The following is a 12,997-nucleotide window of genomic DNA, read 5'->3' as shown; positions in this document are numbered from 1 at the left end:
AAAATAACCCAGTGAATCTCTGGGCTCCTCCTGTCCCCCTGTCCCCGGCTCCCCAAACCCCAGCATTTCCCTGAATTCAGCCTGAGTCCCACTCTGCCAAATGACCCTGGGCCAGTCCCTTCCGCTGTCCAGGGTGCACGCCTGTCTATGGGAGAACCAGACCTTGACCTCTGCTATTCCTCCCGCCTCTGCTCTGCTGTTTCAGACGTGCTGCCATTCTACAATAGCACGAGACTTTGGCAAGCCCCCTCTAGCCTGTCTGCTCCTCCTGGTTCTCCAGGCAGCCACTTCTCTCAGTGGAAACAGCCTTTCTAAGGGAGATCTGGGCACATCCCAGACCAGGGGAAGGTAAAGGAGAGGACAGGGAAGTCACAGGAGGAAGCAAAATGCCTATTTGCAAGAGGCAGCTTCCTTTCCACACCCAGGGAAGCCACCACTGCAGCCTTTCACCCGGCACAGACAGAGCTGGAGCCACGGTGACAGTGACCACAACTGTGCCCATGTTCCTCGCAACATCAACATCAAAGCCAACACCCAGATGTCTGAATGAACTAAGGACACTACCACCACCTCTTCCCCTACCTGTGACTGTCGCCAGTGCGGTCTCCCAGACCAAGAAGGAAAACGGAAGAGTCTAAGTTTCTGTGTCTGCTTGCCAGGTGTTTCCATTTTTCCTCCTTTTCTCTGCTGTCATGGCAACCAAATGCAACAGGCAAAGCCAGCCCAAGACTGTCAGTCCAGAGTGACGAGGTAATGGCTAGACAGCCACAGAGCAGCACGTAGGCCTCATAGCCCAGGGCTCAGCTGAGGAGCAACAGGACAGATTCCGCCCCCCTGCTCCATAGCACACCCCTACCCCATCCTGTGCTCCAGCCTCTCACTATCAGCTCTTACCAATTTGCAGCTGCAGGAGGGAAGGGAGACAGCCATCTCCCAGCAGCAGGAGATGCCCCACCCCCAGGCCCATCATCGGCACCCACCTCGGAGAGCCTGCCCTGAAGCCTGCAAAATGAACCCCCAGAGAGGTCAAAGGTAAGGAAGGTGATGCTTACCTTCAGCAAGACAGCCTCCCCCAAAAAAAACATTCATAACATTCCAGGCGATTCCAACTTGTAGTTCTTTTCCAAACGATCCAATGAAAAAACAGAGGGCTGCTCAGACCCCAAGGGAAGGAACAAGCTAAACTCACTAGAATGCCCTGAGAGGCAGGCTAGGCCAGGGACCTCTCCTTGTTAGGAAACTCCAAGGACATCGTGGGTGCCTTGCAGCTGGCTTGTGAGCACAACAGCAGGCATGTGAACTTCCGGAGCGCATACTCTCTCAACGAGGCCCCACCTCAACATCAAGAGCTTGACAGAGCCTGGGGATCAGCGCACACAGCCTGCTGTCAGTCAGCTGCCAGCGTCAAGGCTCCGGAATGCTTTTCTCCTCTTCCCCAAGAGCTGCAGAGGCGTCTGTCAGCGGCTTTCCGGGCAGACCAGCACCGAGGAGAAAATGCTCTCAGGCAGATCACCAACCACCACAACCACAGCCTGGAAGTTCCTTGTGCCAAGGCTTACCCCTCCAGGAGGGCCCCTGTGTGTGGCCCTTTAAGCCACAAAGGGGCAACCATAAGCTCCCAATTTGAGAGAATCACTGAGAATCAGGAAAGAGGCTTAAAAAGAAGAGCCCAAATGATCCAATCACTGGAAATGAGGCCCTGCAAAAAGGCCTGCTAACATTTTCTGAAGAAAAGTCTAATAGGAGGCTTAGCATCTTCCAAACAAGCGTGAAGTTATTAGATCAAATGTCATTATAATTTGATATAATTACAATGAAAATCTCTCAGCAGCAGTCTCCTACTTAGTTATCACATTAAGGCTCGAGTACAGCCAAGAAAGGGGACTGTCTCTTGAAGACCACTGAAATGACAGGCAGTATGTGCAGTGGTCAGAGGCACTGCATCTGGGGCCAGACTACCTAGAATTCAACTCCTAACTCTGTCACTCATTGGCTGTGTGACTTTTGGCAAGACTCTTAACCTCTCTGTGCCTCAGTATCCATGATAATAATGGTATCTTCCTCAGAGGACTGTTATGGAAATTAAATTCATATATGTGAAACACTTAGAAAAGTACCTAGCAATAAACAGTAAGGGCTATATGTGTTAGCTATAAAATGATAACAGTGTTATCATTCATGAAAAAGCCAACTCTTAGACTCTAAGAGGCAGATTATGTCATTTAATGTTAAAAATGAAATTGCAGATCCTGAAACAAAGGATGCTGGAAAATCTCTTTCCTAGAAAATTGTGACTGAGCTAAATTGGCCTGCCTGTAACTTTTACTCATTGATCTGATGCCTGCCTTTGGCAGCCAGGCAATAAATGTACCCCAGTTCCACCAGCCAGTCCTTCTTGAAGACTTACAGCCCACCCTCCTTCACCTTCTCTCCTACAGGCTAAACACGCTAGGACAGGGTTTCTACAATAGATCACTCACCATAATGGTCTCCCATCCTCAGGGGAATCTCAATTGCTCAACGTCCTCTTGAAATTTATTACCTAGAGCATAGAGTTTATGGCCTGGCACATCCTTGAGCTCCATAACTTGAAATGAACAAATGAAGTAGTCCACAATGCCACAATACACCAGAACTGTTCTCCCCTTTCTCTATACATTGTGCTTTTCCTACTGCTTCCTGGGCTTATGTTAGCTCCTCCAACAGAGACTTCCACATGCCTGTCGGCTTGGGTGTGTAGGGGTGTCCCCTGGGAACAAGGCTGGAGGACCCGTTGAGTGACAATGAATTTGGTTCTGACAATGAACTCAGTAGCATAACAGAAAACACTCTAGTCATGTAGTAAACACTCTAGTCATGCAACAAAAGAAGCCTGTCAGTGACAGATTTGAAAGGTCCTGCTACCCTTAATAATTCTTGACTGTGGATTAAGTGTAGTATTGGTGCCAGCCAATAAATATTTCTAAATCTCTTCCCAGGTGCGTAGTAGAAATGCACATCCCTGTCCCTTTAAAGTTAGGAGTGGTCATGTGACTTGTTTTAGCCAATGAAAGAGCCAGTGCACAATTCATTAAAGCTCCCTTTGGTGATCATGAAGCACAGAGATGGAGCTTCCCTCAGTAAAGGTGACAATTAAGGCTTCTTTCTCAGTAAAAATGAAAATAAACATTAATTGTTTTAAGTCACTGAGATTTTGTTTCATATTGTAACCATAGCAGACCCTAACTTATCCTGACTAATTCTGTATTACTGACCCAGTAACTAGAAAACTCAGACCTTATGTCTTCTGGATCCACCAAATCATAGCTTTCACATCTCCCTTCTCCATGCTTCTAATATGCAAGATGAAAAAGCATCTTTTAGTCAGCATGCACCTGTTACACCAAGCAGCCAGGTGAGTTCCACCTGCCAACAATATCTGTTCACATCAGTAATACTCTAAAGGAAGTCACAATGGAGACCTTTTTTTTCTTCCCATAGGGAAAGAAACTTTATCTGACCCAAAGCCCTCTAAGATTATCACTGCAGCCCAAAGAATGATGGGTATCTGGAGGAGACTTAAGGATGAATGAAAGAATATGGGACTAATTTAGGAGGTATTAAAAACCTGAATCAGAATCACCTGAAGGCTTGTTAAAACTCTGGTTCCAGGGTCCTACTCCAGAGACTCTGACTCAGGAAGTCTGGAGTGGGCTCGAGAATTGGCATGTGTAACAAGTTCTGCTTCAGAGACCACACTTTGAAAACCACTGCTCTAGATTAGGATTCCCACCAAGAAGCCAGGGTGAAGGTTTTGCAAGTAGAGTCTTTGTGGCCATACTCTCTTTGAAAAGAAAAAGAGCCCTATTTTCCTTTCCACCCAACATAATCTGAGAGCTGTTGAGTGAAGGACAAAAATGATTGTCACCTTTCTCTCCTCCCCACATAACACACTACATAACAAAGAAAGTAAAGCTCCTCTGTACAAGTTTATAACAGTCATCTTATCCGTTGGTACGTGTGTTTTTTTTAATGGTTTCATGCCTCACTCGCCCTCCAGAGCCTCGGTCACCAACCTTTCGGACCTCACGGACCACTAGTGGTCTGCAGACCACCGGTTGGCAACCGCTGCTCCAGAGCTCCACCAGGAAGTAAATCCGAGTGTGTTTCAGGAAGAAGCCATTTAGATAATGGGCTGCAGCCTTGTCTCCACACTCCCTTTCCCAAACCCCCACTACACATCCATGTTCTCACCCTCTGACCCCACCAAGACTGGCCACGCTTCCTTCAGCTGGGACCCATCCTCGTACACGTGCACACTGATCCTTACTTATCTAAATCCTCCCCTTCCTCCTGTTTAGGGCCAGACACTTCAAGAAAGTCTTCCCTCTCTTTCATCCCCATCACAGACAACCCATCACCATGTCCTGTCAATGTTACCTCCCAAATATCTCCAAAATCCGTCCAGCACTCTTCAGTTTTCACTCTAACTCAGCTGGTACAGACCCCTCTACACTCTCCCTCTCTGCCCCGGAGGACTTTGTCCATGGTGTTCACGTGGACTGGGCAGGTCTCAGTTTAACAACAGACCTTCCCAGGATGGAGAGGCCTCCCATGATCCCTAAGCCAGGTTAGAACGATCTTTCATCAACTCCCATTTAACCCTTTGTTTCCTTGGTCATGAACATGGACCATATTTGTGATCTTCTGTTTGATGATCTATCTTCCCTATTCAGCCGTCAGTTCTTCAGGCAACAGGACCCCATTCGCCTTCCTTATTGCTGTAACTGCTATCTGGCAGAGCCCCTGGCACAATGTAGGCATTCAGTGAGTATTTGGTGAGTAAGTGCAGGGATCACCACATCAGCTCATAGGAATCCTCCCTTCCTCTCAGTGCCTGAAGCACTTTCTGCCTCCCTGAAGGAGTGTCTGGCCACACGGGTACATCCCATCACTCCAGATAAGCAAGCACTCCTTATGACAGACAGGAAATGGACTCTACAGGGAAACTGTGACCCTTGAAAAAAACATCTTTCTCTTGGGAACGGAAAAGAATTGAGACTAGCTACAGAGATATTTTGGTAGACTACAAGAGGCTAACCTTCCCAGAAATAATCAGGGGACAAAGTCTTTGTTAACAAGAGGAAAAGGAGGTATGTGTGACAGAAGTATCCAGTGATAAAAGTCTGCATTTTTCTAGAAGTTGGAAACTTCCCAATTTAAGCATTCTGGTGGATTCCCTCCCCAGACCTTTAATAATGACAGGTGGCTAGGTCTCCAGGATGCCTAAGAAAGCGGGCTGAACCCAATGACCTCTCAAGAGCTTCTGACCTGCAGGCTTCTATAAACAGATCCATTCCAAGCTGGAATTCTTTACACAGCAATTCTTTCTCAAATTAGAAGACAAGATAGTCTTTATCTTCCACTCATTCTCTAATAGTAACGCTTTCAGAGTCAGGCCCCTACCCCACAGTTTGGCCATCATGTCGCCTAGTCCACCAGCATGAAAATAATTTAGCAAACAGTATCTGACTAGGGCAAGGTTAGACTTGACTAAAGAGATCAAGCTAGAATGACATCTGGCTTTTCTACTTTTAGCCATGCAACTTGGGGCGAGTGACTATTTCTCTGAGTCTCAGTGTCTTCATCTCTAAATGATGATGATGACCTACTCCTCAGAATTACCGCAGTAAATGAGATATGCACGTAAAATCCCCAGCACAGAGGAAATATGCAAGGAATTACTGTAATTACAGATTTCTAAAAGTTCTGTAAAATAATTATCCTATGCTGAAAATACTACAGAGATAACATGATGTTTGGAATTTGCTTCAAAAGAATCTAGGGGGGAGTGCATAGATGAAACAAAATCAGCCGGGCTTTGAAAATTATTGAAGATGAGCAATGAATATATTGGATTTATTACTGTATCTCTCTACTTTTGTGTATGTTTGAAATTTTCCATAAGAGAAAGTTTATACGTGTAATTATCAAGGGAGGGAAATGCTGTAAAACATGAATACTGATCATTTATTTAAAGATCATATTCGGTCTAGGTCGGTGGTCGGCAAACCGCGGCTCGCGAGCCACATGCGACTCTTTGGTCCCTTGAGTGTGGCTCTTCCACAAAATACCATGGCCTGGGCGAGTCTGTTTTGAAGAAGTGGCATTAGAAGAAGTTTAAGTTTAAAAAAATTTGGCTCTCAAAAGAAATTTCAATGTTGATATTTGGCTCTGTTGACTAATGAGTTTGCCGACACCTGGTCTAAGTGATTAAACAAACAAAAAAACACATAAGGCCAACATCTCTGTTAGTTTCTCAAACAGAATTGTTTTCTTCGAACAGAACAGCCTCAGATGAGAAGGGAACACAGCCACCTGCACAGGGGCTCTGCCTTCATGTTTGGTTGAAGAACGCATCCTGCTTGGGCTGCGCCTACCTTTTAGGTATACGGCCTTGGGTGGGAGACCCACCTCTGAGCTCCCCAGAGGCCCTGAAATGGGACCGAGGAATAAGAAAGCTTCTGTGTTAGGAAAAGCAAGCGTGAGCTCCACATGTCCAGGGACAATGGGTGTCCCCATCCTCCTCTCTTCTGAGCCCTGGCTTTGGGCCCTTACTTGAGGCTTCCTTTAGAGGCTGGTCCAGCTCAGTCTGAGGCTGTATTTAAGGTACTTTCACACCACATGAATGTGTTGGGTGTCACTTGAGGGAAATAATTAATTCAAGGGAAAGAGAGCTTTTAAGAGGTTCTGACAATACCAGTCACAGACATCCCCACGTCATCTCCCCCTTCCACCTCTCCCCACTGAGACACGTCCAGAGACTGCAGAACAAAATTATCCCATTTCACCAACCACTCCGTGCCCCTCTGGCTGAGAGAGAAAAATAGTCCAACAAGCGTTGTTTTTACCAAATGCCTTTAAGCTCCCAACTCTGCCTGGGAAAGAGAACATGTAAAGTACTTACTCTTCTTGAAGAATAAAGTCACTGTTTTCTGGAGAAAACTGCCCACTCACAGGATGCCTGAACGCTGTGGTCTGCTGGTTATGGCTAAAGAGACAGAAAAGGAGATAATGAAGGACAAGTCATATGAATGAATGAAAAGGATTATAGACACAACAGTTCAGGGATGTCTGAGGATGCCTGATCATCACAGATGCCTCCCCAGGGTGAGAAGGTGGACCTTTCTGTGGAGAGGCACTGAATCTTTTACAACCCAACTGCATTCAAAAGCCAAGGACTTCTGGCTGAGTCCTAGCCAGGTAGCTCAGTTGGTTACAGCATCGTCCCAATACGCCAAGGTTGAGGGTTTGATCCCAGTTGGGGCACATACAAGAATCAACCAATGAATGCATAAATAAGTGGAACAACAAATCTGTGTTTCTCTTTCTTTCTCTCCCCCCCCCACTAAAATAAATTAATAAATGCTTAAAAAACAAAAAAACACCAAAAAAAACAAAAAACATTCAGCTCAGGTGCTAGAGGCCACCTGAGACACAGGGACTTTAATTCTAGGGCTGTCTTGGCTTCAGGAGAGCACTGCATCTGAGAGAGACACTCCACGAAGCACCAACTCCAACAAACGGAGCGGCTTAGCAGAAAGTTGCTTTAAGATGGCACGAGCTAAAACAAGAATGAAGGAAAGCAGACGGCCCTTTCAACAGCTACCAAAACCCATGAACCAGGGAAAGAATTCTAAGAATTAACCACCTACCCAGAAAAAAAAACAAAAAAAAAACAACCAACTATCTTCTTAAAATTCTTCTCCCTACTACAAAATGTCTTCACTTCGGTGATGGATATAAATGTATGGGCATGTCCCTGCAACATGACCTGCACGATTTCAACACTGCAGAGCTTCTACCACCCTTTTGAAGTCAGGAGGGATCAGCTTCCACGCCAGGCTGACAGGCACAACCAAAGTGTGTAGGTGTTTTGTGTATCCACAAAGGCTGCCTGGTTCTTTGAAAGGAAGGAGGAGCTGGCTCTGGAGACCACATGTTTGTTCCCTGAATAAACTAACCTAACCTCCTTTTTTAAAAGAGTATGATTTGTTTGAAAATGTTTCCCCCAGTCACAAATCAACCCTTTGACAGATTTTAGAAAATATAGACAGAAAAAAAGGTCACCCATGATCTCACTACCTGGACACATATCTTTGTATATGCTGCTTTCTAGCTTTTAAATATTTTCCTTCTAAAAAAAAAAAAAAAAAGCTGTGCTTTCACTGTATTTAGAAATCTGTATTCTGCTTTTATCACATCCTATGAACACAGACATTTTCCTGTGTCATTATGACTTCTTCATTTGAAACAGCTGAATAATAGTCTCATCATACAGATATAATTTTTTCTCATATCACCAAATGTTCAAAAACTATTTCCTGGCCGTGTGTGTGCCAGGCTCTGCTTTAGATGCTGGAGGCACAAAGTGGACAAGAGAGACCTTACCAGACAGCACTCACACTCTCGAAAGATGAACATTCTTCTAATGCTGGATATTTCAGGCACCATCCCCGTCCCATTGTTATAATAAACTAGAGGCCCAGTACATAAAATTCATGCACAGGGGATGGGGGCGGTCCTCAGCCCGACCTGCACCCTCTTTCAACCTGGGACTGCCAGTTTAGGCTCAATCCCATCTCTTACAATCTGGGACCACTGGCTCCTAATCACTCACCTGCCTGCCTGCATGCATGCCTAATCACCCCTAACCACTCTTCCTGCCTGCCTGATCACCCCTAACTGCTCACCTGCCTGCTTGATCACCCCTACCCAGTCTGCATGCCTGCCTGATCACTCCTAACTGCTTGCCTACCTGCTTGATCGCACCTAACCACCTCTGCCTCAGCCCCCACCATGGCAGCTTTCTCCAGAAGGATGTCTGGAAGGTTGTTCGGCTGTCTGGTCTAATTAACATATTACACTTTTATTATTATAGATACATCTTTGAGAATAGGCTTTTTCTGCAATTCAAATTATTTCCTTGGCTTAAAGTCCCAGGGGTAAGATAACCAGAGCATGGTCTTAAGGTTCCTAACACAGATGGTTCACATGTTTTCACTGTCAGAGTCCATCCATCATCTCAGTTTGTTGGTATTAAAGTGTTAGCCTCACCTCCAATTTGAGCACTGAGCCAACCTAGACACTAGTTGATTTAAATGAGCATAGCACAAAGGTTTATAAAGGAAAAAATCTCTAAGCCTACAAAGTTTTTCTTACTCTGCCCTGGATCCTGGTCAGAGCACCCTGCGTTCTGGTGTCTGGGGTAAGCTGGCACTGAGGCTAGAACAGCCTGAATCCCAATAAGCCAAAGGTGAAGCAGGCAGAGCCAGGCTGCTGGTCCCAGACAAGCCTCAGACTCCTATGCCCTCATCTGGCAGGCAACATCCTGGTCTTCCCAAGACATGAGCATCTGAATAAGGGTGGGAAGCAGGCTCCCTTAACTAATCCTGATTCAGAAATCCTTTCACCACATAAGAGAGGCATCTCCATTTACCAGGGAATCTGGAAACACAAGCTCTCATCTAAGCCTGCCCCCTTCCCGCCTGCAGGAGAAAAAGGCCCTGCTCATAATGGGAATAACAATAAAGCAATACCACCACTATCCACTCTCACTGCTTAAGGGTTCTCCAGTCCTAAAGCCTTTCCTTACCCATCTCAGCTGTTAACACCGGCCACCCCATCTTATGAATGAGGAAAAGTGTTAGAGAGGTTAAGTGACTTGTCCAAGATAACTTCGTCAATCAGTGACAAGACTGGGACATGAGCCCAGGTCTTCTATTTCTAAACGGCATTCTCTTTGCACGATAACCTGCTGTCCCCTTCCCTTAGGAGTCTGTGGGGCTGGAAGCTTCCTGGCTGGTGACAGAAATCCCTAAAGACAAGGCATCAGGAAAATAGCACCATCCACTGCTTTCCCGGTCCCTCCCTCCTTCCCTCTCTTCCTCTATCCCTCCCTCCTTCCTTCCCTTCCTCCCCTGTGCCAGGACCAGAGTCTGACTGACAAAACCAACATGGCTCTCAGTAGCCCCCAAACAGCCTCTGGTCCTATCACAAGGTCATCTGGTAGACTCAGGCAAAGAGCAAATCTATTTGCTTGGAGCAGCACCCAGCACCAGCAACCACTTCACACACACCACACAACCTTAATAGCAACTCCTGGCTCCCCACAACCAGCCTGTGTGAGCTTGACAAAGCCCAGAGTCTTGGGTAAGTAAATCCTGAGCTGAATGGCATAGGCACTAAGGTGATGTTCACATTCTAACGACAGAAGGTAGTTTTTAAAGTAGACAAAAATACAACTGTCATTTCACCAAATATAGAGGTAGCTTCCTAAAGTTTCCTCCCTATGTGAATGCTGCCCTTTTTGGGGAAAAAAAAAAAAAAAAAAAAAAAAAAAAAAAAAAAAAAAAAAAAAAAAAAAAAGGCATCAACCACAGCATCATTAGCATCATTTCTTGCATTTACATGAAGCCTTAAGTGTAGCCACATTCGTCACCGTATGGGACTCTCCCAAGTACCCCCTGAGTTAGGCAGGGCGGGCATTTTTATCCCCGTGTTACCCAACAGGAAGCAGGATTCGGGTTATGGGATGGTATTGAACACCAAATTTAAAGGGGGGGGGGGGGGGGGGAGGAGACTCATGTATTGAGAAAAGAGATGAACCAAAGTAATGCCTCTGAAATACTGTTTAAAATTTGATCACTTTTGATCAGACTCACCCAACTTGCTAATGGCAGAGCTTCTGGTTCAGCGTTTTTTAGAGCAAAGGAGGAAATTAGGTCCTTGGGCTATTTTATTTCATTTAATCTTCCCAAGTCCCCTGGAGGGCAGGTTGTGTCTCATCTCGCCACGCCACGGGTGAGGAACAGGAGGCCCGAAAAGGGTAGGCGACTTGCCCACAAGGACAGTCAACTCTTCCTGCATTCCTGCTTCTCAGTCAACCTCCTCCTGATCTCTTTCTGCTCCTCCAGACTCACCCTCACCAAACCAAGGCTGCCTGTTAAATGCTGGCGCCCTCCACCCACCTGGAGATTGCCAAGTGTTCTGACCTTTCCCGCTGTCTCCCCACCCTTTGGCCACAAAGCCCCCCTCCTGCCCATTTCCTGATTTTCTAAAACTCATGAAGGATCTCATGTACTACAACCCTGTCGCAGGACGCATTTAGCAGGCACAGACAAATCCCCCGAAATACCTGTTCTTAAACCTGAATTGCCGCCTTGCTCCTTGGTAGTGATGGAGATGGCCCGGCTGGAAGCCAGGTGGCTGGTCTCAGGGGAGCACAGAAACTCTCTCTCCTCCGTACAAGGGCTTCAGTTTCTCTTTGGGCCACTGAGATAGTTAACTTGGCGATAGCAAACACAGCCCTAGCCGTTATTCCTCTATCCTGCTCTTCTCCCAGGGACAGCCCCTCCACGCTGAAAAGCAGCCAGTCTCGCCTGGGAGAGGACCGGATGGCAGGATGAAGGTGGCAGGGAAGGATGATCGCCAAGAAGGTTGGCCACCGGTAAACATCCACGTAAATCAGCACGTCTTCACAGGCCCCGGGCGGGGAAGGGCTAGGGTTAGGCCCTGAAGAAGCCCGACAGCAAACACAAAAGAGAAGAGAGTGAGGACCGGGGAGAAGTGGAGACGGGCTTGACTGAGCTCAATGTAAGGAAGAGCCCACCAGCAGCCACAGACAGGACTAGTCCAAATGCACACGGGTCCTGCAGTTTCTTCAACGTTTTTGCAAGATTGATTTCCCATGCAGACAGACTTCGACTCCATGGTGAGCAGTGACTCAGGTTGGCTAAGCCTAAAGGTTCCAATTCCTTAGCATGGCAATTTGAGGGGGCATGGCAAGAAGCCGTGGGGTCATGTGGACAGTGCTGGGAAGTGGAGGTCAGAACCCCTTGGTGCATCTGGCTTTCTGACAGCAGTGGTATTGGTACTCTAGGTGTGGGGCAAAGCTGCCCCGTCAGCTTTAGCTCTCACCTGGCCCAGGTTATAAAGAGAAGAAAGGGTTTCAGATGTCAGAAAAGCATCCGGCCTCACGGCCTCAGGAGGAACTCTATCAAGGCTCTACCCATTGGCGGGCTCGGCTGCATGTGCCACTCTGGACCCCCTGGCTCCTCAGTGTGGCCCCCGGAATATTGCACAAGAGTCACCGAAGCCGCTTTCAGCACTGCCTCCAGGCTAGTGAAGGCACTTACTATCTTTGTTCCAAAGCCCAGTGACTCAAGAAAACCAAGGATTCTGGGTAACCTAATGCACTCTTATCTTAGGTCCCAAAATCAGTCGCTGAAACTCCAAGAACAAAACGAATTGCCTCCCCATCTTCCGTGTCCACTTGGGCTACAGAGTCAAGGGATACAGCAGCCAACTGTTGAAACAGCTTTCCACATTTCTTAAGCTCCTTTTGTTTTACTTTACTTAACACTTTTTTTTAAAATTGCTCGTTTAGTGCAAAGTGTCAACGTGGTTCATGTGGCATTTCCTGCGAATCTTACCCGAGTGGTCTTCGGAGCCACACTATTTTGAAAATGTCAAGATTTCCAACAGCTCACTGCACACACGAGTGAACTCTGACAGGCCCTTCTTCCAGAAACATGGGAACCAGGCCTTGATGAGCCAACATATGGTCCCCATACGCTCTCCAAGTGGGAACACAACACTAACCAGCCTCCTTCAATATCTGCCCTGAGCAACAAGCCAGCCCAGAGCCATGCAGTCAGAAAATCTGGGTTCAAACCAGAGCAAGCCGCTTCACCTCTCAGCCTTGGTGCTTCCATTTGCAAATAAAGAATAACAATATCTGCCCGGCTGACATGGCTCAGTGGTTGAGCATCAACTTATGAACCAGGAAGTCGCGGTTCCATTTCCGGTCAGGTCACAGGCCCAGGTTGCAGGCTCAATCCCCAGTGTAAGATGTGTAGGAGGCAGCCGATCAATGATTCTCTCTCATCATTGATGTTTCTCTCTCTCTCTCCCTCTCCCTTCTTCTTGGATATCATTAAAAATATATTTTTAAAAA

At 46.7% G+C, this 12,997-nt stretch overlaps 1 protein-coding gene across 1 annotated transcript in view; it reads right to left on the bottom strand.

Annotated features, from left to right (window-relative positions):
- The window catches only part of PLEKHA7 (pleckstrin homology domain containing A7), a 204,529-nt gene that overhangs the window by 68,510 nt on the left and 123,022 nt on the right, over positions 1 to 12,997 (bottom strand). Inside the window, exon 4 of the mRNA XM_036426317.2 lies at positions 6,947 to 7,030. Within this exon, the coding sequence (XP_036282210.2) occupies positions 6,947 to 7,030 (84 nt within the window). The remainder of the gene's footprint in view (positions 1 to 6,946; positions 7,031 to 12,997) is intronic.

The sequence above is a fragment of the Pipistrellus kuhlii genome, unplaced genomic scaffold (genome assembly GCF_014108245.1).
Source record: "Pipistrellus kuhlii isolate mPipKuh1 unplaced genomic scaffold, mPipKuh1.p scaffold_m20_p_9, whole genome shotgun sequence".
Taxonomy (NCBI): Eukaryota; Metazoa; Chordata; class Mammalia; order Chiroptera; family Vespertilionidae; genus Pipistrellus; species Pipistrellus kuhlii.
This window is presented reverse-complemented; position numbering and strand designations above follow the sequence as displayed.